This window comes from Populus trichocarpa, chromosome 17, assembly GCF_000002775.5.
Source record: "Populus trichocarpa isolate Nisqually-1 chromosome 17, P.trichocarpa_v4.1, whole genome shotgun sequence".
Taxonomy (NCBI): Eukaryota; Viridiplantae; Streptophyta; class Magnoliopsida; order Malpighiales; family Salicaceae; genus Populus; species Populus trichocarpa.
Genome location: NC_037301.2, coordinates 10,970,091 through 10,996,612, shown reverse-complemented (window position 1 = coordinate 10,996,612; position 26,522 = coordinate 10,970,091). Strand labels below are relative to the sequence as shown.

At 38.1% G+C, this 26,522-nt stretch overlaps 1 protein-coding gene across 2 annotated transcripts in view; it reads left to right on the top strand.

Annotated features, from left to right (window-relative positions):
* Positions 1-24,890, top strand: part of LOC18107334 (uncharacterized) — a 60,615-nt gene extending 35,725 nt beyond the window's left edge. The window contains exon 6 of one of the 2 annotated variants that reach the window (XM_052448360.1): positions 24,346-24,890. In XM_052448360.1, the coding sequence (XP_052304320.1) occupies positions 24,346-24,371 (26 nt within the window). In that variant the 3' untranslated portion in view covers positions 24,372-24,890. The remainder of the gene's footprint in view (positions 1-24,345) is intronic. The other variant, XM_052448361.1, reaches the window with a different exon arrangement.
* The last annotated feature ends 1,632 nt before the right edge of the window (positions 24,891-26,522 follow it).

The window sequence follows — 26,522 nt, the reverse complement described above, 5'->3', positions numbered from 1 at the left end:
ATAAATATGGGTGGATTTTAGGGTCTGAGCATGAAGAAAATCGGGTCCAAAAATTAAAAAAAAAACCTAGCCATCCCCCTATTTCCATTATTCTTCTCTCCCCGTCAGCCTTCTACGACTCTATCCACCTCTTCCACAACTGCCTTCTCAGACTAGAATACCAACAACCCCGGCCTATACACCCCTACGAACACCAGCTCCTCCCTCAGAGATCGTTATCTCCCTTGAAAGTGAACAGTGACACCGTTGCAAACTTCTTCCTGCACCACAGCAACCCAACCACCAACACCTTCGGCCACCACTACTGTCATCGCCGGCTTGATCACCATCCTCTCCACCACACTTTTTCCTCTCCACCGATTGCTTCTCCCTTGTTGTAACCTAATTTTGGCCCATTGGTTTTTAATTTAATTTTACAAGGTTTAAAATGTAAGATTAAAAGATCAGAGATTTGTTTGGATGAAAAGTATGATTTGCCAGCTTGCGCGAAAACTAGGGATTATAATGTACTTTTTTCATTTTATCCTTATCTTCAAGATAATGATAGCTATCCGCTTTCGAATTTGGTTTTTAATCAAATTCAAAATTCAAAGAAGAGAATGAGTTTGATTGAAACTTTATTTTCCACACGCGATGAGACTCTCGCACTATAAATATAGATCTCAATGCATGCAAAAACGGGGGGGTTTTTAGAAAAAAACACAGAAAACCCTAGAGGGGACAAACAAAAAAAAAACCCCAGGAGGAGGCCATTACAAAAAACCCTGAAGAAGAGAAACAAAAGAAAAGAGGAGGGGGCGGCGAACCCGATACTAGCTGCCCCCCCCCTTCCTTTCTTTCTTCTCCTTTTCTTCCCCGGCCTTGAAGAACAGACATAGAGCAAGCCCGCTATTTTTCTCCCTAGTCTTTAGGTACAACTATGTTTGATCTATAAATGTGTATTTGGAGAAGTAAAGTTTCACCTTTTTTGAATTGGAATTTATGTTTACTAGCAGGGCAGAAAACGTGGCTTTATAATGGATCTTAAAGATCAATGCTACATGGATTAAGCCTTAAAGCATGTTGTAATTATGAGTTTTTATTTGTAAGATGATGATTTGTAGGATGTTTTTGTCTCCATCGGCTTCACGCCTTCATCCCCATCAACCTCCAGAAGCCACCACACAAGCTTTCCTCCGGTTGTAGGAGACGCCTTCATCTCCTCTTTCTACCCACAGTCCGGCAATGACAGCAGACTGTCAACCGGTATCACCCACACAAGCTGGATTGTCTTCCTCTCAGCCGCTACCTGCATAGGAGAAGAACAATAGCCTCTGTCAACCCAACCATAGGTTTCAAACCAGCCAAGCAAGAGACTTGTTTCAGCAGCTTCCATCAGCAACATCCGGTTGGCAGAGAACTTGAGTCCCTTTTCTTTAGAGAACTCCAGTCTTTCTTTTTCATTGAAGCAGCGACGGAGGGTGCTCCTCAGCCACACCTTTCCCTAGCTGCAGTGGCAGATCCAGCAGCAACCTTCTCCTTCCAGAGCGTTAAGATTAGCAGCAGCTCAACCATCTACATGCACCGTGACCAACATCCAGCAAACATCACAGCACCATCAACAGCTCCAGCAACCGGGAGCAAACACAAGCCAGCAGCAGCAGCAGCAACAGCAGAGGGAACCCTTCTGCCCTCTCCTCTTCTCCTAAAGCAGCAGCCACCAGCATCCGCTGCGGCGCCCCGCATGTCCAGCAACAGCCTTCCTTTCGGCCCAGCACTTGAGCAACACCAGCATCGCAGTGCAACAACAACAAATAGCACAGACCGGGTCTTCAACCGTGAGCAGTGTCTGACCGTCTCCCTCAGCTTCGCCTCCGGTCACAGCAACACCAGGTGAGTCCTCCTTCTTTCCCTGTTTTTCTAAAATTAATTAGCATGTTACTGTTGCTTACATGCGTGAATTGTTCATGCATGCATGCAACACTGGCCAGCCGGGTCACTAGTTTAGACTAGTGACCCAACCCCTTTTGTTTTGTTTTATAAGTTTTGAGACCGGGCTATATAAGTAAAAAAAATGATAAAAAAAGGAAAACAAAAAAAATAGTTTCCATTTCTTTTAATACAGAATTTTGCGGATTTATTCACCGGTACCAGAGTCAGGAATATTGTACTTTGTGGATTGCGCAATATTCACTGATGTCAGAGTCAGGAATATTATAGGATGACCTTAAAAATGGAACGAAGACAAACTTTTAGCAATTTAAGACAACCATCAATGCAGCTTGCCTCAGGTAGGACGCTTAAGGGATGATAGTATCTTCCCTTTCACGTAACCAATCTTGTACCATAGAATCTCTGTTGATTAGTTAGGGTTCCTAGTAACCATAATACTAGGTGGCGACTCCTTGAACAAGACCGTTTTCCTCAAAGAACAAGATGCCAAATATCTGTTCCTTTTCCAATCGAGAGAGAATTTTTAATTAGTCGTCGCGATGTCCGTGTGTGACAGAATGACGACTCCACTGGAGACTTATTAGGACTAAGCTTTGCTCCTTTTTTTTTATTGCTAAAAATATATGTCGTACCGTGTTTTTGTTGTTGTGTTGTTTGTGTTTATCGAGTTTTATTTTTTGCTCTTTTTACTGTTTTAGCATGCATAGTTATTCATGTTTATCATGCATGTATATTGGACATGGATCTAAGGCCTTCATACATCACTCATCTCATTTTCAAAATACGTGTGGTATCAACTTTATGATAAATGGAGGAGTAATGACACCCCAATGGCTTTAGCCTGGGTAAGGCTCGCGAAACTATCCAACTCTCGCATGATTATTTGCTCGACAATGGTCGATATGCCGAATTAATATTACTCAGGGTCTCTATCTTCACGCTGCTTGTAAACCTCATATCAACCTTTCGAGGATGATCATTGAGCATGGAAAAGACCTTTGAGACTAGATAGCAAAATTACCCTGATGCATTTAATGACTAGAACCTATCATTTAGGTTGATCCCTGTGTAATTTTACTAAGATAAGCTTAAACGTGTAAGCATCCTTATTACAGGGCTTTCAGGTGACATAATGGCCGCTATTCCTAAGATAACAACTGTTGAATATGGACTCGAGTCTAAATCTTTGCCAATGACCGAGGGAGACTACCATAGACTGGATGTCGATGAGATACCGCTACTCAAAGATATTAGATGCATAATGAAAGACACCAAGAATGTGGCTGAAAGCTCAGATGACAAAAGGCTAAACAGATCTCCTCTCGGCATTGCAATGAATATCAGATTCGAATCTGACCACACATCTAAAGAATAACGATCGTTATGTCACCCCCAAAAGACGAATCCATACCCAATATGTTGCATTCATCTTTGTCGCACCCGACATCGCGGCGGCTGTAAAACATTTACAAGGAAAGAACAGATTTCTGACATCTTGTTCTTTTAGGGGAAAATGTCTTGTTTAAGGAGTCGCCACCTAGTATTATGGTCACTAGGAACCCTAACCGATCAACAGAGATTCTATGGTACGAGACTGGTTACGTAAAAGGGAAGATATTATCACCCCTTAAACGTTCTGCCTGAGTCAGACTGCATTGCTGGTTTTGTCTGATCGCAATGGATGTACTTATTTCAGAATGTGAAAGGAATAACAAAGATGGCCTTTCCTCATTTCAAGCGCAAACAGTTAAGATCAATAAACTTTGACCTCATCCAGTGTGATGGTTTGGTCTTTGCAAAGATGCATTTCATGGGTCATAAGCAACAAGTTCACTACTTACCATTATTCATACATTTAAAAAACACATGATTCAAGAGTCATGGGGGTAAGGGTGTTTATTCATTTCTTTTTTCTCTTTTTTTTCTCTTTTTTTTTGTTTATAATTTAGTCACCTGAATGATGGAGTTGTTTGATTCAGTTTTCTTGTTTAAGTAGTCACCACCTAGTATTATGGTCACTAGGAACCCTAACCGGTCAACAGAGATTCTATGGTACGAGACTGGTTACGTAAAATGGAAGATATCATCACCCCTTAAACGTTCTGCCTGAGGCAGACTACATTGCTGATTTTGTCTTAAATTGCTAAACGTTTATTAGTTTATGCTATGATGATTTGCTTATAATATTCCTGACTCTGGCGTCAGTGAATATTCGACTACGGATACTTCCAACTATGGCGTTGATAAGTATTACGTAACCCAAAACAAAAATGAATGGTGTTGCTGACTCTAGCTCTTTAAATAAACCAAATAAATTTAAATTTAAATATATGCATGCATATTTTTTTTTTATATATATTTTTATATTTTTTATTTCCTATTTTTTTTATTTTTTTGGGCTGGGCTAGACCCAGCCAGCCCGGCCCGGTCACTGGCCCAAGCCAGTGACCCGGCTGGGCAAAGGCACGCACCACGCGTGCGTGCAAGAGTTAATTAAATCCAAGCTACAGTGACTTTACAATGAAAAATGGAAAAGAAGGGAACGAAGACAAACTTCCCTGATCTGCAGACGTTGCTGGAGGCGATGAAGACGATGGGGATGTTAGTGTTGGTCTCCGTGTCTCCTGCTTGCGTTTTCCTTTTGCTTCCCCTGTCTTTCTGTTTTGAACTTCTTCCTTTGCTTTAAACTTTGCTCGTCGCCCCGGTTATTGAGACGGAAGGGACGAAGACGATGATAAAATGCTGTCTCCTGGGTTTGTTTTTCGTCTTTTAGCCCCTCGGTTATGTGATTCCTCTGTCTCCCCCTTTTCTCCCCAGTTTCTCTTCCTCTTTTTCCCCCTGCTTGTTTTCTGGGTTTTTCGTTGTCTACAGGGACGAAAGCAATGGTAAAAGCAATACTCCTCTCTGTGTAGTCTTTGTTTGGTTCGTGCTCTCTCTTGGGTTTTTTCTCTGTGTGCTGTCTTTTTTCTGTTTTTCTGGGTTTCCCTTTTTTTTCTACTCACTTGGTTTTTTTTCCGTTCTCCCCCCTCGTTTTTTTTTCCCCAGTTTTTCCCCAGTTTTTCTTCTTTTCTCTCCTCTCAGCCCCTCGGTTCTGCCCTCCTTTTCTTTTCGCGTGCATGGCCTTTCTCTAGCTTTTATAGAGCCAGAGAATGCCATGCGATCACCTCTAAATAATGAGGTGACCGACCGTTTGCAGGAGTAATGAGGGAATGAGGATCGTGCAGTGTCCGTTTCTTGTTTGAAGAAGATGAACAGTGTCCCTTGAAACGGCGCCGTTTTGAGATGTGAAATGGCTATTTGCATTTTGGCCCTTGAATTTTTGAAAGTTTTGCAACTAAGCCCCTAGTTCAATTGTAATTGAACCCCTGCATTTTGGAGCCTTTTACAAAACAGTCCTTGGACTCTAATCTGTTGCAATTTTGCCCCCAATTAACCCCAAACTTTGGTATTTCTTCAATTAAGTCCCTGATTTCATTAATTCAATTAATTCCAAGCCCAATTAACTCTCAATTCTCCAATTAAGCCCTTGATTTGATTAATTAAATTAATTACAAGCTCAATTAACTCTCAAAACTTATCAATTCTTCAATTAAGCCCTTGATTTGATTAATTAAATTAATTCCAAGCTCAATTAAGTCTCAAAACTTACAATCATGTTGTCCTTAACCCAAATTTTAATTTATTCTTCATTTTTTATTTGTTTTTCATCATCATTTTTTTATTTTTTTATTATCATTTTTCAGTAAATAAAATAATAGTAATAATAATAATAATAAAATAAAATGGTCAAAAATTGGGTTATGACAATCTTCATGCATATATGAACTATTATAATACCGCACTCCAGGTGAAATGTAGGTCCCCCATTAAAACGCACTCATAACACGCAGTTGCGGAAAAAAAAAGGGAAACGAAGAAAGAGATCGATTGGACGCCCAACATAAAAAAGAGTTGGACAATTTGATGTCGCTAGACTTACTAGCCTACTCGAGCAAGCTCTGAGATCCAAGTTGGGAGAAGGGACATCCTCCCAACCAGCATTTACAGCCCATATTCCGTCGATGCTGGCAGCTTTCTCCAATCCACCAAACTTGGGGGCAAGTAGAACCTCGCCGGAGCCCCAATACGCTGCGCATTTCCCAGCTCAGCCTGCATACCCAATGAGGATCCCTCATGATGTTGAGTCGACCTTGGAGGAGTCTCACAAGAACAAAATGGTAAGAGATGAGGGTCTAGAAAAATAGACTGCCCTAGAAGATAGGGTGAGGGCAGCTGAGGGAAACCATTTGTATGACCTGGTGAAAGCCGCCGAGATATGTTTGGTACCTAACGTAGTCATTCCTAAGAAGTTTAGGGTGCCAGAATTTGTCAAATATACAGGAACTCAATGCCCTGTAACTCATCTCAAGACATACTACAACAAAATGGCTGAGGTAGTTTATGATGATAAATTATTGATTCACTTCTTTCAAGATAGTTTGAGTGACGTTGCCCTTATTTGGTATATGCGGTTAGATAATACCAAGGTAAAAAAGTGGAAGGACTTAGTTGATGTCTTTCGCGTAACCAGTTCCGTATCATAGAATCTCTGTTGACCAATTAGGGTTCCTAGTGACCATAATACTAGGTGGCGACTCCTTGAACAAGACCGTTTTCCTTAAAGAACAAGATGCCAGATATCTGTTCTTTTTCCAATCGAGAGAGAATTTTTAATCGATCGCCGCGATGTCTGGGTGTGACATATCTCTTCCTCCACAGCAGCAGTAGCTTCAACAGCCCATCAGCGCCACCATTTTCATATTCTTCCTTCTCCAGCACCGGCAAAAACAACATCAACACGGAATCCTCCACAGACACCGCCACCAGCTTCAGGTTGACCACCAAGACCAGCAGGTCCTCTCTAGCTTGGGTAGCCTCTTGCTCCCCTTCCCCTTCTTCTTCTTCTTTTTCTTCTTCTTCTTCTTCTTCTCCTTCTCCTTCTCCTTGTAGAGTTCCACTATTTTGAACAGTAGAACGTGAATTATAATTCACGTCCATTGTTCTAGTGGATTTTGGGCTGGGTCAATTCTGGCCCAGCCAATTGGCTGGGCTGGTCCCGTCCTAGACAAAAAAAAAACAGAGATGTTGGGCCAAGATTGGCCCAACCTCTTATTGGGCTGAGCCGGGCCCAGCCCACACATTTAATGTTATATTATATTATTTTTTTGCATTAAAAAAACAAAAAATTCCAAAAAAATTTCAAAAATCCTAAAAACAATTTGTGATTTTTCTGCATGTTTTTCTATCAATTTTGCTTAATATTGGGTTGTATTTTTACACTGTAAGATACAAACCCGGTATTAAAATACCCGATTTTCTTCGAAATATATTCCATTAAATTAATTTTTCTTTTTAAAAAAACAAAAAAAATATTTTGTTTCCATGCATATGGCCAAATCCTAAAACTTTTCCAAGCATATTTTCATTAAAAAAATTGTATCTTTCTCATGTTTTGAAAATCCAAAAAAAAAAATGGATATCATAACCAATTTATGATCATCCATTAGGGTTTGGCCAAAATATCAAAAACCTTTTTCCAATTGTTTTTAGGGTCCAGATGTAGAGTTTAATATCCGTGGAGTGTAAAATTACATGATAAAGTACACCCTCATGTACTAAAGATACAAGGTGTAAATAAATGCGATGCTAAAATTCAGATTTTAGAATGGTTAGGATTTAATCCGATAATGTAGAGACTCTCTTATGAAGAGAGATCTGTCTTGAACCTTAGAAAAGATGAACGAATAGAAACCCGACCTAGAAAAATAATAAAAAAACAATGCAGCTTACCTTAGGTAGGGTGCACTGAGGGTGATGCGTCTTTCCCTTGCACAACCAATCCCCTACGCAGACTCGCAGACCATAGGTTTCTAGTGACCATAATACTAGGTAGCGACTCTTGAACATTAATCATAATTTTATGATTAAATCCAAAAACCTTTCCAACACAACACCTCATGAGGGAGGCATGACATAAAGCCTCGTCGTCGCTGACGACATCGCGGCGCACCCCGCGACAACAATAATAAATCTATAGTAAAAATGGGAGCTCCTTTAGTCTCTTTTAATGAAAGACTTATTTATAGTAGGCTTTTTAACTTTAAATCTAATGAAATTCTGCTTGAAGTTGAGAATATGTCTTGGATGACGTGATATACACTTTTTGAATAATTGAAGTGGCTGGATGTTTTGTCAAATATTCTTGAATAATTAAAATAGGAGGATGTTTTATGAAGGATGGCGTCCATATATATATATATATATATATATATATATATATATATATATGTAACTCATAATTAAGACCATGGCCATAATCTGGATTTTCATTAGCGAATTCATCCTCATCGGAACTTGATATTTCATATAAGGCTTCTTGAAGTTTTTTCTTGTATTTTGACTTTGAGCTTGATGATGCAAGGTTTTCTTGAATTCGAATTTTAGAGGTGAGAAACGTAAATTGTGCTTCTTGAGATAGAGTTGATGGGGATGCTTGCAGCTATGGAGTTTGATGAGATTCTAGCCAAGCATGCATAACTTGAGAACAAGCTTGAGTTTCTCTGAATTTGGGTCCACCATTTGACTTTGATTTTCCTCCTGAGATCTAAAAAGTAACCAATATCTTCATCTACATCATTCATTATAATGGAGTCCCAAGATAGCATGAGACACTAAAGGTTGAGATGAAATAAAAAGAGGCAGGAATTGAATTCAAAGGTATTTTTGCTGTAAGCAATTCCAATCCTTGTATGATTTTTTAGGGAGAATCTTACTTATTGAAGAAAAATATTGCCACCAATTGTTTGAGAACTAAGTTGGAAAATTCTTTGGACAATGTTTTATCAAAATGGATGAACGATGAATGGTCATAGTTTTTTTAGAAAAAATAAATTAAACCAAGTTTGTTGAAAATCAAAATAATTGGATCTTTGAGGGTGGTAGTTTTGAGAAAATCTTTCAAGGTGTAGGGGTTTTGATTCATGTCTTGAAAGGTTAAAACCTTTTGAATTTTTATTTTTGAAAAAACAAGATTGTTTACATCTTGATTATCAGTTATTTCAACAAAGTCAATATCAACCAAAATAAACTCATAAAATTATCTTGTTTTCAACATACTTTCTAAAATAACTTGAAGATAATAGCTTCTTGACTTGAAAGGGTAAATGCTTTTTTTAAGGAAAATTTGGAGGGTAATTAACACAAGTGAAATTACAAGCAATAGTACTGTAATAACTCATTTTTGGGTCACTCCCAAATTCTTTTTTTCCTTTTCTTCAAAAAAAAAAACTGCACGGTGCCGTTGTGCAGCTTCTTCTCCCCTGCAAATGCAGAGGCAGGGGAGAAGAAGATTTTTGAAATCTTTTTCCCGCTCACCCTCTCCTTCTCTACCTCCCCCACTTGCCTAACTACTTACACAACCCATACCCTCATTAATGGAGAAACAGGAGACCCATGCCCCCCACCATAACGAAAAGGAGAAGACCCATGCCCCGGCCACCATGCCCTGTGCTTGTACAGGGTATGGTGAACCTCTCCTCGACTACCTATAAATTGAGGGCAGGAGAACAGAAAATGGAGGGGGGAGGAGGAAAAGAAAAAAGGAAACCAGGGGGGGCAAAATTTTGGAGAAGAAGAGAAGGGTAGTGACAGAGAGGGAAGCAAGACCGAGCAGAGTGAAGGAACAGAAAAACTGAAGCCAAAAGAAAAAAACAGAGGAGGAAAACTTTCGAAAAAAAGAGAAGAACAGAGACTAGGGGGGTCACTGCACAGAGGAGAAGAAGGACCGTTCCTCACCACCTGGGCACCACCGCTGTGCTTCCTCTCCTCCGCCACAACATCACCGTCCTCCCCGTCATTGAAGCAGCCCTGCACCGTGAGAAACAGAAGAAGAAACACTGAAAAAAATAGAAACAGAGGAAGAAGAAGCAGCGACAACAGGACAGCCATCCCACCACCATCCATCACCGCCGTTCCAGCCACCACCGGCCTCTCCTCCATCAGCTCCACAGCAGTAAACCGTTCGGCCACCAGGAGCTGCCGCTGCCCCCTCTCTTTCTCACCTGCAGATTTTCTTCTCCGTCTTTCTTCCTGCCTCAGCCACCGTCTACCACCACCGCTTGCTCCACACTGCCCTTCACGTCGGCCAGACCACCGCCATCGCAGGTCAGCCTTCCGCCCCTCTTCCTTCTTCTTCTTCTTCTTCTTCTTCTTCTTCGTCGCTGCACCATCTCCACTGTTCTGCGTGAACAGTGGAGAGTGAATTAATTCACTCTCCACTGTTCAGCGTAGCATGCGAAGTTGTGAACAGTGGAGAGTGCTCCACTGTTCACTGGGCCGGACAGCCCAAAATGAGTGGGCTGTGTCCAGCCCGGTCCATAAAAATTCAAAAAAAAATATTTTCAAAAATTTATAACTCTTCCGCGTATTTCTCTACTAAATTTTGTTTAATATTGATTTGTATTTTTACATCGTAAAAATACAAATTCGATATTAAAATACTCAGTTTTCGTCAAAACTTTCAAAATACAAAAAAAAAAAAAATTGAAAAAAAGAGAAAAATATTTTTGTGCATACGACCAAGTGTCTCAAAGCTAAAAAATCATATTGTGTTTTTCATACACCAAAAAAACAATGTTTTAGCATGCATTTTGGCTTTAATAACCAGTTTATTAAAGTGAAGAGAACATTGGCTAAAATTTAAAAAACAACAAAAATTTTATTTTGTTTTGTCTTTTAGTATCCGGGGTATGATATTACACGTAATACGTATTCTAGATATTAAAAATTTTTCCAACGTTAGAACGGTTAGGTTCTACCCCATTAAGATAAGAACCTACTTATTGAGGAGGGCTTTTCTTAAATCTTAGACAGACAGGACCAATAATTAGAAAACACGACCAAACCTTAGATTTTGATCAGACAAATAAAACAATGCAGCTTACCTTAGTTAGAGCGTATTTGGGGTGCTAATACCTTCCCTTTACGCAACTAGTCTCCGTACCCGATCTCTAAGACCAGTTACGGTTCCTAGTAACCAGAATACTAGGTGGCGACTCCAATTCTATTTTTTCACCGCTAAGAGACAAAGAATTCCTTGTCTCCCAATATTTTCCAGATACACAATTGAGTGTGGAGGACGATCGCCGCGACGCCGCACACGTGCGACAAGGACAATAGCAAGAGAAAAAAAATTAATAGTTGAAATAGGGTAGAGCACAAGAACCTTAATTTATAGTTTTATTGATGAATAGAAAAATCCACTATTTCTTTTGCCTCTTTAAGATGTTTTCAACTCTTTAAATAAGCTTAAACATCAAATGAAACAAACTAGAAAATCCTAAAATAAAGAAAAAGTAACAAAAATTCCTAAACAAACTTAGAGAAATAAAATTACTATTCTCAATATTTGATTTCCTAAACTAAAAAGAAAAATAAAATCACCATAAAAAAATATTTTCCTAAACTAAATAGAAAATAATAATAACTAAGAAATCTTAATTTCATAAAAACCCTTGGCATCAACAATAATGTTGTTAAAGGTGCATTTTGGGATTGAACAAACAAGGGTGTTTGGAGAGATTAAGAATAATTTATATGTGAGATGTTTGGACTCATGCTGATGAAAGGATTCAAAATTGATTATTTGAGGCAAGTTGGAACATAATCATTTTCTAGATGGTAATGACTTTGGAATACGGACGTGAGGTAATTTCCAATTATCATTGTACGTGACTTGATCTCATTATCAAAGTTTAGGAACTTGAATGTTTGAATTTTGAGAGTTAGCTTCAATTCGAAGAGTTTAATTCATAGATGATTTTTTGAGAGCTTTTGGAGCTATGTTTGTATCCATGATTTTGTAATATATTCTATAGATGATGACTATATTTTTGGAATCTCGAAGCATATCAGTTGGAGTCTTAATAAGTCTTAATATTTAGAGTTAAAGTTTTCACTATAATATCTAGGATGAATAATGAGATAGTGATATTTGGATAACAATTCAAGTATGTAGAACCATTAGCAAGATTTGATTGAAAGATTGTAAGTAGTGAGTTTGAAAAGGTCATAAATTTGTGGTCTCTTGAACGCATGAGAATGGGAGAGTCTAATCCGAGATGATGAAATGATTTGACTATAATAATCTGTACTAAACCTATATATGTGAAAAAAAATTTATCTTTCGTTAGTTTTTGGAACAAAAAATTAAGGAAAGATATAATTGTTTCAAATTGTTTGATGAAGGCTGGTCTAGATCATATGTAATTGTCATTACACAGTGCCGGTCTAACTTGAAAGATGTTAATGCCCCTTTAATTGCGACGCCTAAGCTCATAACCATATCCATGAATTATGATCACCATTAAGGAAGCTCATAGGAACTCCTTAATTTCTAGTTGCTTCTTAATATTGATAAAATAAGTTTCACTCTACGAATTTTATTCATAATATTTGTATACATATTTCAAGTTATCTTAATTCATCAATACATCTGCCTTTATATAGCAGTAGGCAGTAGAAACTATTCCTTGACTTCTACGGAAAGACCCCTACAATTGCGATTTGTCACAAACGAATTCCTAACTGATATAACCATATTCTGCATGAGTAACAACAAGGTGAAACTAACATAATGTTAACATCCCCTCTCAAATTGGTGCATAGATATCATTCATGCCCAATTTGTCAAGACTGATATGAAAAACTTGGCTGGATACTACCTTCGTCAGCACATCTGCAAGCTGATCTTGAGATTGAATATGAGGAACTTCGATAATTTTTGCTTCCAATTTTTCCTTGATAAAATGTCTATCAACTTCAACATGCTTAGTTCTATCATGTTGGACAGGGTTATGAGCAATGTCGCATGCCGCCTTGCTATCACAATACAATCTCATAGGACTTGTCTACTCAACCTGTAATTCCTGCAACAAATTTTTTATCCATAATAATTCACATATCGCTTTGGCCATTTCCCTGTATTTAGCTTCAGCTGAGGATCTAGCCACTACTTCTTGTTTCTTACTTTACCAAGTGACCAAGTTTCCACCCACAAATGTGAAATATCCCGATGTAGATCTTCAATCTTGTATTGACCCTACCCAATCAGCATCGGTATATCCATCAATCTTCAAGTTGTCCCCCTTTTTAAATATAATTCCTTTACCTGGAGATGATTTCAAATAGCGCAAGATACGAGTGACAACTTTCATATGTTGTTCACTAGGGGAGTGCATAAACTAACTGATTACACTTAAAGTATAAGCTAAATCAGGTCTGGTATGTGCAAGATACATTAATCTTCCCACTAGTCTTTGATAACGTTCTTTATTAGTGTGGATTTGTTGTGGATGTATACTCAGTTTCAGGTTTTCTTCTATAGGAGTGCTGACGGGACTACAAGCTGTCATACCTGTTTCTTTTAACAAATCTAGGGCATACTTTCGTTGAGACAAAAAAATTCCTTCTTTCAATCGTGATACTTCAATACCAAGAAAGTATTTTAAGTGACCCTAGAGATTTCATTTCAAATTCCTGGGCAAGACGATTCTGCAATGCTTTCTGCTCTTCAGGATTATTTTCGGTTACTATCATATTATCCACATACACGATCAGAGCTGTGACTTCCCTTTTTTTTGTTTTCAGGAATAACGTATGGTCTGAGTTGCTTTGCTTGTATCCAATGGATTTCATGAAATTAGTGAACCTCCCAAACCATGCTCTCGGAGATTGCGTTAACCTGTATAGGGATTTCTTTAACCTGCATACCTTTGTGCTTCCTTTGATTTGCATAATACATCTAGGAGGTAATTCCATATATACTTGTTCTTGGAGATCCCCATGCAAAAATGCATTTTTTACGTCAAGTTGATATAGGGGCCAGTCAAGGTTCACGGCCAGAGATAGTAGGATACGAACAATATTTATCTTGGCTACCGGTGCAAATGTTTCCATATAATCAATCCCACAAGTTTGAGTGTACCCTTTGGCGACAAGCCTTGCTTTAAACCTTTCAATGGTGCCATTCGCTTTATGTTTAATGGTAAACACCCACCGGCATCCAACCGGTACCTTTCCTGCAGGAAGTTCAACCACTTCCCATGTGGAATTTTTTTGAAGGGATCTCATTTCTTCATTCATGGCCTCTTTCCATATTGAATCTGTTATGGCTTCCTACACACTGTTAGGAATAGATATAGCAGATATTTGATTCATAAAAGTTTCATTATCCTTTGATAATCTATGGTAGGACACAAAATTACTCATAAGATAATGAGGTTTAGAGGTGAGAAGTGGTTCATATGCAGTTTTGGGTTTTCCTCTCGTGGTTCTGTGGGGTAGAACCTTGAGTTGAGTTTCAGAACTTACTTGAGGTTCAGTTACGGATTCAAACTCAGGACACAATTGAAGTGGGGAAGCTGGCAACTAAGGTACCTGAGTTTCTTGTTGCAGTACCTCTATTCGGTTTTCTTCACTGCCAGTGGTTTGTTGTGGTTCTGCTTCTATATATTCTTCACTATTTCCATCTTGCATGGAATGTGAAGATGTATTACTAGAATGCTTATCTCTTGTAACATATAGGTCATCATAACATGTCTGCCAGTTATCCTTGTTATGCTCCTGGCTTGAGGATTCAGGGGCAGAGTAATACATTCTATTTTCATGGAATACAACATCAAGCGTGACATAGAGTTTCTGAGTTGGTGGATGATAGCAGCGATAACCTTTCTGATGCTGGGCATAACCAACAAATATGCACTTGAGTGCTCGCGGATCCAGCTTATTCCTTAATGGTTTGTGAAGATGAACAAAAGCTGTACATCCAAAAACTCTTAGTTGCAAATGTGACACAGTAGGAGAACATATTGCTTTATGAAGAACACTCAATGGGGTCTGAAATCCTAATGTGCTTGAGGGTATTCGGTTGATAAGATATGTTGCTGCGGTGATAGCTTCACCCCAATATTTAGTTGACATATGAGCTTCAAATAAAGAGGCTCGAACAACTTCAAGAAGCTGGCGGTTCTTACGTTCTGCAACCCCATTTTGTTGAGGGGTGTAAGGGCAAGTGGTTTGGTGAACAATTCCATGATTAATCAGATATTGTTTCAACTCCTGTTTAACGAATTCTCCACCGTTGTCACTACGGAGAACCTGTATTGCAGAACTATATTGTGTGGCTACCATGTTATGAAATTGTTTGAATAATGAACTTACTTCACTTTTGCATTTCATTAGGCAAATCCATGTCATACGTGTGTGATTATCAATAAAGGAAATAAACCATCGTTTACCATTAAGAGAGCAGGTATTTGTTGGACCCCATACATCTGAATGTACAATCGTAAACGGTGCTGGGCTTTTATTCATGTTGTTTTGAAATGGAACCCGATGGCTTTTAGCCAATTCACACACATCACATTTAAACTCTGTGTCAAGTAGCTGAACAAAGAGTTTCGGCATTAATTTCTTCAAATATCCAAAGGATGAGTGACCTAAGCATTTATGCCATAACCAAATTTCAGAGTTTGCAGCAGATTTATTCATGGAGAATGCTTGAGCTAACTGGTGACAACTTGCTGGTGTTAAATCCAGATAATAGAGCTTTCCCCTTCCAGTACCATAACCAATTGTCTTCCGAGTTCGAATATCCTTGAAAACACAAAGGTTAGGCCAAAAAATAACAATGCATTGCAGAGCAAGAGTTATTTAAGCAACTAAAAGTAAATTATAATTAAGAGTTGGAACAACTAATACGGATTCAAGACTTATATTTTCAGTAAGGATGACAGAACCTTCCCCATTAACAGACGATGAGGTACCATTTGCTGAGGATATAATATATTGGTCTGATGGTTTAAAAAATTGAAGCCACAACTTGTCAAAGGTCATATGGTCAATAGCTCCGGAATCAATTATCCATTCATTTCTACTGCTAAGAGTGGAGGTATGAAAGACTTTACCAGATTCTTCCCCTGTGAGTGTTGAAGGATGTTGATGTTCTGCCACAGATTCTTCCTTAGTCGTGAGACTGGTCATTGTTTTGATTGAAAGATGTTCTGCCACTGCAACTAAAGCATGGGTATTTGGTTTTGAGTTTTGTTTACCAGGTGTTTTAGCAGGATCCCACCATTCTGGATACCCAATTAGTTCATAGCATTTCAGTTTTGTATGTCCAGTCTCACCACAGTGTGTGCAGACATATTCTGATTTTGCCTTTTCAATTTCATAGCTGCTGTTCTGAATTTCTGATGTCCGAATTTTTTCAATTGTAGGACCATTTGATCGGTATATTCTAGGCTTACCTCGTCATGCCATCATTGCAGATGATTCAGCATGACCAGCTCCAGCTTCATTGTTTAAAGTAGCTATGCGAACAGCATCACGACGTACAGAAGCATGAGCTTCTTCAAGATCCAATATCAGATCTTTTCTAAGAATTTCCCCTTGGATTTGTTCAAATTCTGCATCCAATCCATTCAAGAAAATATGTACCCGTAATCTTTCAACAAATCTTCTGTAAGTAATAACATCATCCGGGTCTTTCATTTCAGTTCTGTCGCGATGATCAAGTTCTTGGAAGATTTCCATAAGATCACCATAATATGTTGATAGTGGTCAACCTATCTGTTTTGTGGAGAAGGCTTTCTAGTTAAGTGAAAAGAGTTGTGATTCGTCTGATCCATCGTAGAAGGCTTTAGACAAGGCATTCCAAATTTCTCGTGCAGTGCGTAGTCGGATGTATTTTTTCATGATGTTTGGTGACATAGACGTCAGCAGCCATCCTTTAACCTTTTGATTTTCTGCATACCATCTTGAATAAGAAGCATCAGTATCTTGTGGTGGTTGTGTTTTGCCCATAATATATTCAAGCTTTTCTCTTCCTACAATCTGCATTTCCATGATCTGAGACCATACATCGTAATTAGTTTCAGTGAGAATAACACTGGTTGTGAATCCAGAGTTTTCAGTTTGTACATGGATAATGGGTGTCGATTCTGTTGTTTTATCATTCATCATGGAAAAATCAAGAATGATAGAAAAGAAAGTGATCTCAGGATGCAAAGAAAGTGATCTCAGGATGCAAAGAAAGTGATCGGAATGCAAGAAAAGGAAGAATACATTTCAAGATCATAATGCAGAAAATATTCAAGAACAGATTGCAAGATTTAGAGTGCAGAAGAACAGGTGAATGATCATATAGGCAGACGTTTATTTTGTTTTCCCCTTCCTTTTTTTTTTCTTTAAAAGAGAGAAAGGTGATAAGGATGCAAGATTGACAGAGAAAATGCAGGATTTTCAAGAATGCAGGATTGGATGGTGAAAAGGATGGTGAAGGAAACTGAGAAAGATACACAAACAGAGAAAGAGACGATACAGGTACAGGAAAGCTTTATCAAGAAGGAGATTTCAGGGGAAAGATATATCAGTAGTGCATTTCCATGCTCTGATACCATGATAAAATGAGTTTCACTCTACGAATTTTATTCATAATATTTGTATACAGATTTCAAGTTATCTTAATTCATCAATACATCTGCCTTTATATAGCAGTAGGTAGTAGAAACTATTCCTTGACTTCTACGGAAAGACCCCTACAATTGCGGTTTGTTACAAACGAATTCCTAACTGATATAACCATATTCTGCATGAGTAACAGCAAGGTGAAACTAACATAATGTTAACAAATATGTCTTCCTGGACATGCATGTGATCTAAAGGAACAAAGGGAAATTAAATGCTTAAGCATGAATGTGATCGTTCTATATATGTTCGTCTTCGAGCTTTGAAATTTTTATAGCCCAATTATTATTATTTTTTCTTTTTCCTGTTAATTGCATTTTGGAATCCATTTGATTTGACATAATTTGAACTGGAAGAATGAATTGGGTTCACCTTCATTTGTTCTGTTTTAATGTGACTGAGAGCCTTATTTTTTAAAATGTATTGTCACTCAAAATATGCTTCTTGGAATTCGGAAGCTTAGATCATCGGTTAACATGTCTGGTGTTGGTGCTTCATGAAATGATGTTACCTTTTCTCTTTCTGAACGTTATTTCCAGGTTGGAAATTCATGTAATTAGTTCAAATCCTATAAGATGAATGGTGGCTTAGAATGCTGTGAAAAAATCATTCACCTTATTCATTTTTCAAAATAGAAAAGACATAACTTTTTGCTTGAACTTTTAGAATATAAAAAATCATACTTTTATATCTAGACACTTTCCATCTATGATCTTTAAATGTGAAGACATATCATCTGGTTTAATGAAAGTGCTATTAACATACCAAACTTTATTAGATTGTTGTTGTGCACTTAGGAAGAAATAAAGTACTTGTCCTCCTTTATTGTTTTCAATAGCATAATCAGCTTCATAGTTTTCTACGTTGTCTTTTTACTAGCAGTACCTTTGTGAATGTTTGGGATTTCTGTCTTTTGCATCTATACCAGCACTCTTTTACTTAGTGTCCACCTCTTTTTCAAATTCCTAAATTGGAGGAAAGAATGTAAAAATATAACCTTTTGTTTTCTGGTTTTTTGCTGGGACTTTTATTTAAAATTTGACACTTAACTGTTTTATATATAAGCATATCGATTTTTTTGTTTCCTAATCGACGAGGAATTCCACTCACAAGTAATATCTGTACATTTTTTATCATGTTTGGTTAAGGCTAGGAAAGTGAAACAAAAATCATGTTCTGCTGTATAAAAAGGTAATGTAAGTGACTGCTTTCACCATCACCGGTAAAGTGCTGTAATGACTGGCATGTGTTGGAAATTATATTAATAGTGTTTTGATGTAAATAGGAAAGTTATATCTTGAGATAAGTAGGAAAGATACGTAAGAATATTTTATATCAATCTGCATTCAATTAGTTGTCATTCCTTATCAGTCTCTGATGTATAAGGGAACCCTAATGTATCTTGTATATATATTGAACTTAATCAATACAGAAAAGCATTCCGCTTGAATAGTTTTTTACTTATATGGTATCAGAGCAGGCTACGACCTAACCCTATTTTTTCTTCTTCTTCAACGCATCTGTTTGTTCCGTCTCTGCCTTGCCTCCTTTTTATTCTCTTTTAAATCATGGCTGCTAATGATATTGATTTTTTGAGTTCTGGCGATTCATCCTCTGCTCCCAGCACCCTTGGTTCTCCATTATTCCTCAACCACTCAGATCACCCTGGTTTGCTTCTTGTTTCAAAACGATTGAATGGTGACAACTATAATTCTTGGCACCGTGCTATGAAAATTTCTCTAAGTGCCAAGAATAAGACAGGTTTTATTACTGGCAAAATCAAAGAACCCCATGAGGCTTCAAATCCTGAAGAACATGCCCTTTGGCAGCGCTGCAATGACATGGTGCTTTCGTGGATCCTAAATTCTCTTGAGCCAGAGTTAGCCGATTCTGTTCTTTCATGCAACACTCCTTATGCCATCTGGGAAGATCTTCGTGAAAGATTTTCTTTAGGGAATGCTCCCCGTATTTTTCAGGTTCAGCGAGACATCTACAGGATTGAGCAAGGTCAGATGTCAGTTGCAGCATATTACACAAAATTGAAGGGTTTATGGGACGAGCTTGTATCCTTTAATTCAGAAACATGTACCTGTGGTGCGCAAAATGATCGAACCAAACTTATACAGTTTCTTATAGGACTCAACGAGTCATATTCAAGTGCAAGAGGTCATATTTTACTGATGAACCCTTTACCATCGGTTCGTCAAGCTTATGCCTTTGTTGTGCAGGAAGAAAAACAACGAGAGTTGGGGGCCGCTGTCACCATACCATCAAATACAGCAGCCATGGCTGTGCGTGGCAATTACAACATGTCCAAGGGTCGGCAAAATAATCAAGTTCATGGGAATCAATCAAATAATTCACGTAATAAAGAGCCTTTTCAGTGCACTTACTGTGGTGATATGTATCACAGGAAAGCAACCTGTTACAAATTAATTGGCTACCCTCCTGGTCATCCAAAAAGTAAAGAAAAGGCACCACACCAGCGCCAAGGCTATGACAGGCATAACTCACACTCTGCATCTGGTAACCCCTCTGCAAATCAAGTGGATTTTAATCCCACTTTTCAGGAACTCCAGGTCTCTCTGCCCAACTTAACTGAGGATCAATATGTTCAGATACTCAGTGTCTTGACCACCAAGCCTGTCACTCCACAGGCTAATGTTGTTGCTGACTCAACCTTCAAACATACATCAGGTTTATTACCGGTTGCTCACAATCGCTGGATACTTGATAGTGGGGCAACCCATCATATTACTTCTTCTCCTACATTATTAAAGCATGCCAACAAGAATCAATCTTTGGCACCTGTTTCCTTACCTAGTGGAGACGTGGCTAAAATTACTGTGACTGGCTCAATTCAACTTAACAATTCTCTTCAATTGAATAATGTCCTCTGTGTGCCAAGCTTTAAAGTTGATCTTATGTCTATTGGCAAGACAACCGATGATTTACATTGCTCAGTGACTTTTTTCCATCTTGGTGTATTTTGCAGGACTTGGCTACGAGGACAATGATTGGTGTGGGTAAGCGACGTGATGACCTGTATTACCTTGTGGCGTTGGCTTCAACACCTCCTTCTACCCATTTTGCTTGCAATTTGATTATCTCATCCAATCTCTGGCATCGCCGATTGGGACACCTTTCTTCTAATCGTTTACAATTTTTAGCTGATAATTCGCTTAAATTTAATTTTGATTCCAGTCATAAATGTGACGTTTGTCCATTGGCAAAACAAACTAGTCAACCTTTTCCTTCTAGTTCAATTTCAACTTCGAAGTGTTTTTCTCTTATTCATTGTGATATTTGGGGTCATTATAAAACCCCTTCTATTTCTGGTGCTTTTTATTTCTTGACCATTGTGGATGATTTTTCTCGTTTTACATGGGTTTTTTTAATGCGTAACAAGAGTGAGACACAAACTCTACTTCGTCAGTTTTTTCATTATGTTCACACTCAATTCAATACAAAGGTTCAAAAACTCTATTCTGATAATGGGGCTGAATTTCTTTCATTAAAAAATTTCTTTCTTGAGGAAGGCGTCCTTTTTCAACACTCTTGTGTATATACACCTCAGCAAAATGGTGTCGTTGAGCGCAAACATAGACACATCCTTGAAACTGCTCGCGCTCTACGTTTTCAATCTCATTTACCCATTACTTTCTGGGGAGAATGGATTCTTACTGCCGTCCATATTATTAATCGCCTTCCTACTCTGTTGCTTCACAAAAAAACACCATTTGAGATTCTTTACAACAAACTTCCTGATTATTCTCGCATGCGAGTTTTTGGATGTGTTGCTTTTGCAACTATAGTCAATCCATCCTCAAAATTTTCTCCCCGTGCCACAAAATGCATTTTTCTTGGTTACCCTATGGGACAAAAAGCTTACAAACTTTACGATATTGCAACTCAGAAAATTTTCACCAATCGGGATGTGGTATTTCTTGAGGACACCTTTTATCATCCACCACAAGTCTATCCTCCAGCACACAATCCACCAGGCTTGCCTATTCCTCTTCCTATTGTGTCTGATTCTTATTCCCATCTTCCTCCCTCATCAGTCATCATCGACCCCTTTGATCCCCCCATATCCTCTTCACCTGCACCAACCAACCTAGTACCTTCTCTTCCTGAGCCACCTTCCTCTACTCCATTAACTCCACCAGCTGCACAACAAACCCCTGTTCAGCCAGATGACCCTGTCCTTCCTGAACCTACTCTGGTTATTCCTGATCAGCCACTTCGCCGTTCTCAACGCCCTAGAGAAGCCAACGTCCGCCTCAAGGATTATGTTTGCTGGCAGGTGATTCTGCCTCCACACCAATTGTTCTCAGCCTCGTCTGCACCTACACTAGGTACGAAGTATCCTCTCTGTCATTTTATTTCTTATAATCGGTATTCTCCATCACATCTCTGTTATATTGCCAATGTTAGTCGTGATGAGGAACCTCCTTCATATGAACTTGCTATGACTGATCCTAAGTGGCAGGAAGCTATGAATTCTGAGCTTCAAGCTCTCATTGACAATCAGACATGGAGCCTTGTTCCTTTGCCCCCTGGCAAACGCCCGATCAGTTGTAAATGGGTGTATCGCATCAACCGCAAGGCTGACGGGTCTGTTGAGCGCTATAAAGCTCGCCTGGTCGCTCGGGGTTTCACACAAACTGCTGGAATTGATTTTCATGATACTTTTTCCCCCACTGCAAAAATGGTCACTGTCCGCTGCCTCCTTGCTATTGCTACCAGTCTAAACTGGCCTTTACATCAGCTAGACGTTAACAATGCTTTCTTAAATGGTGATTTATTGGAAGAAATATATATGTCCCCTCCTCCTGGTCTTCGGTGACAAGGGGAGAACATTGTGTGTCGCCTCCACAAGTCACTATACGGCCTTAAGCAAGCGTCTCGACAGTGGTTCTCTAAGTTCACAGAAGCTGTTCTTGTTGCTGGTTTTTTTCAGTCAAAAGCCGACTATTCCTTGTTCATCAAAAGAGACAGCACATCTCTTACTATCCTATTGATCTATGTGGATGACATTTTGATAACCGGGAACAACATTGAATCCATCAAAGGTTTAAAGCAGTTCCTTCATACTCGTTTCCGCATCAAAGACCTTGGTGATCTGAAATTCTTCTTAGGCATTGAAATAGCCCGTTCCAAGAAAGGCATTTACATTTCCCAGCGCAAATATGCTTTGGAAATTATCAAAGACAGTGGATACTTGGGTGCCAAACTAGTTGAGTTTCCTATGGAAGAATGCAGACTTTCAAATACAAGAGAATTGCTCAAAGATCCTTGTATATACCAGCGTCTAGTTGGTCGATTAATTTACTTAACCATCACTAGACCTGATATCACATATTCAGTTCACATTCTCAGCCGATTCATGCATGAACCACGACAACCTCACATGGCTGCTGCTCTTCGAGTTGTTCGTTATTTAAAATCAGCTCCTGGTCAAGGTTTGCTTCTTCATTCAAATAACTCATTACACTTAACGGCATTTTGTGACTCTGATTGGGCGGGTTGTCCTGTCACTCGCCGCTCCACCACTGGGTATTGTGTATTCCTTGGAAAATCTTTAATTTCATGGAGAACAAAAAGGCAAAGGACAGTTTCCTTATCAAGTGCGGAAGCTGAATATAGAGCAATGGCAGGTACATGTTGGGAGCTTACTTGGTTAAGACATTTATTAACATATTTACATATGCCAGTTTCAGATCTTGTTACTCTTCATTGTGATAATCAAGCTGCCTTACACATTGCAAAAAATCTTGTGTTTCATGAGAGAACTCGGCATATTGAAATGGATTGCCACTTCATTCGGGACAAAATTTTATGAGGTGAAATTGCTACTCGATACGTGATTTCTTCACAATAATTAGCAGATGTGTTTACAAAAGCTTTGGGAAAAGAGAAGTTCAAATAGCTCATGTGCAAGTTGGGAGTTATTGATATTCACTCTCCAACTTGAGGGGGAGTGTTGGAAATTATATTAATAGTGTTTTGATGTAAATAGGAAAGTTATATCTTGAGATAAGTAGGAAAGATACGTAAGAATATTTTATATCAATCTGCATTCAATTAGCTGTCATTCCTTATTAGTCTCTGATGTATAAGGGAACCCTAATGTATCTTGTATATATATTGAACTTAATCAATACAGAAAAGCATTCCGCTTGAATAGTTTTTTACTTGTAGCATGGCCTGTGGGCTACATAATGCTTAGATCAGTTAAAATCATGTATGTAATGACTGGCTATGAATGAATTTTTTGTAATTTTAAAAAATAAAATAAAATTCTGTGATGTCCAAAGTACACTTATTATGGGCTTGAGGAAGTATTAATTTATATAGTTAACATCCGGCCTTCCTCATGTTTTTCCTTATTTATTGAAGTCACAAAGTTCTTTGTTCATCTATGGTGACACCTGTGTCGTTTAAAGTAAGGGAATATCAGAGTACACAGTTATTATAGCATAATTTTGAGATACTTTTTTAGGGATTGAGGTTTTTATTGGCTGAGAGCTCCCTATAAGGTACTTGGATGGTCAGCCAACAATTTAGTGATATTTGACCGAGGCCTCTCCTGTTTTTGAAACTTCAATGGTAATGACCATAGTTCATTTTTCAAGGCTTTGATTATATAAATTTTTTCAGTTAGTCTTATATAGGACCTACTATCAGACCACATGTCTGCTGGACTCTGTTTGTTCTTGCTGGTATTATTATTTTGCTTGTTGATTGCATTTGTTTTTCTGTGCAAGATGTTTTTCAAGCAATTGCTATCTATTTGTATGTCTGCAATATGCTAAGTTTGAGAATTCCTTTCTTTTCTCCATTCAGAGCGGTTGTGTGCAAAGGATGAATAGATGTGAACCTGCTATTGATCAGTGGTAGAGATTTGGTTCTGAAGGTGGCTTGATCAAGTTATCTTTGGAGTTGGCATTTTTACACATGCAGAAGAAACTTTTCTTGTATTCCCAACCCTGATACAATATTGTTGGTCTAGTCTTTGGCATTACCGCCACTGAGGAGCGAACCTCCTATTGAATCTGGATTGGTTACAGAATTTTAAAGACTTTTTAGTCCGCCTGAGATTCTAAGCACCGATTCTTTTACTCTCCCTAGGAACTCAAGGTTAGGTAAATGAGTCAGTTAGATGCTCCACTGGTATATCCATTTTTCATCTTGCATAGCTAGTGTATTCTTGTAGCAAAATATTTTATCCGTTGCAATTATATTGTGATTTTTCCATTTTGAACTCGAGAAATTTTAGTGTAGTATCTGGAAGACCACAGAGTTACGTGCTTTGGCAGAAACAGTTGTATACCTGAATGAAATCTCTTTTCAATAATAAGGTTTGATTACTCTTTGGAACTCATTTCCAATACATGGTTCTCTAGTTACATGCAAAAGTTGCAGGTTGTTCAAAATGGTGGTTATTTTGGTTTTGGTGATTTAAGCACTCATTACTGCAATATCAGCAATGAGAAAAAGCAACTACTGAAAATTGCTCTTAATGGTGAAGGCATTATACATCAGGCTTCCTCGGAGTGAAAGCTAGCCAAAGATGCTTTTGTTTACTGAAGGTGTTTTTTGCAGCAGTTCGCATGCCGTGCATCTGCTTGCATAATTGTTACAGTGCTTCCAGCTTGGATAATTAGATGGTGATGTTGGACTCTGTTGCAGCAAAACAGTTCTTGTGCTAGGATTCTGTTGCTGAAAAACAGTTCTTGTGCTGGGATTCTGATGAATCGCGGTGTGATTTTTGTACTTAATGTCAGAAGGTAATGCATATCATCCATATTGATATATTCGTCTTATTTCAGGGAGCAATGAACATAAGTGGATAATGAGATTTGGGATTCATGCTTGGAAATGTTCTCACGTTTTGGGTTCGAAAGATTGAAACGATCTGCACATTTCTTCTTTCTCTTGTTTCATTGAAGTGAAACAAACTAATTAGGTGTGTTTGAAAATGTGGTAGTGGTTGTGGTTTAAAGTGCTTTTCGTTTAGAAATGTATGAAAATAATATATATTTTTTATTTTTTAAAAATTATTTTTGACATTAGTATATCAAAACGATCTAAAAACATAAAAAACAAATAATTTTAAGCAATTTTTTTTAAAAATTTGGTGGAACGCAGTTTGAACTACGTTTCCAAACAAGGCCTAAGTATAAAACTAAAAAGTATGAGTTTTTCATACTATTCATTCTCTCACACATTATTGTGGATGGACTGCAAAATTTTTTGTTTTTCAATTTGGTTCTTAAACTATTTTTTTTGGCAATTTAGTTCTAATTAAAAACCAATTGATTTTGATTTCTTATGAAAGAGTGATTGAAAGAAGAGGGATCTAAATGAAAAAGGCGTCAAATATGGTGGCATGCCTTAAGTTTTGAAAATGATGCACTTTGGTCCTCGAATTTAAAAAAAATAAAGATTATACAATTTCGATACCTCAATATTTTTCAATTTAATTTTGGTATGAAAGTTTATTCTTGTTATTTTTTAGTCCCTGGTTGAGAGAGGAGAGAGAGGTCGCTGGATTTCAGCAGTAGAGAGAGAATCATGTCGTTGACACTGATTTAGACCACTAAAACGGATGATATTTATGTCAAATAGTTCTTTTTAACTAGGAGAGTTCATATTAGTTGCTTTTCTTACTTTTAAAGTTCGTGAAAAAGCAAATATGATCTCAGGTTGATTTTTGTTTTTAGGTTCATTTATGTTTTTGAAGGGTTTTTTGGTTTTTTGAAGGTTATGAATAGGTTTTTAAGGTTCATTTATCATGGTTTTTAAGGTTTTTTTTATAGGTGTTTTGGGTCAAAATGAGTTTTTGGGTAAAAAAACTTTGGTCCTGATTTTCTGACCACCACAATGGTTGGAATCTAGGCAAGATCAGACGACGCGTTGTCTATCTAAACAGGCGTCGTGTCGTCTAAATTTGTTTTTTAAAAGATAGAGGTGGACGACATGTCATCCGTTCCAAGTGCAACAAAAAAAAAGAGCTCAAT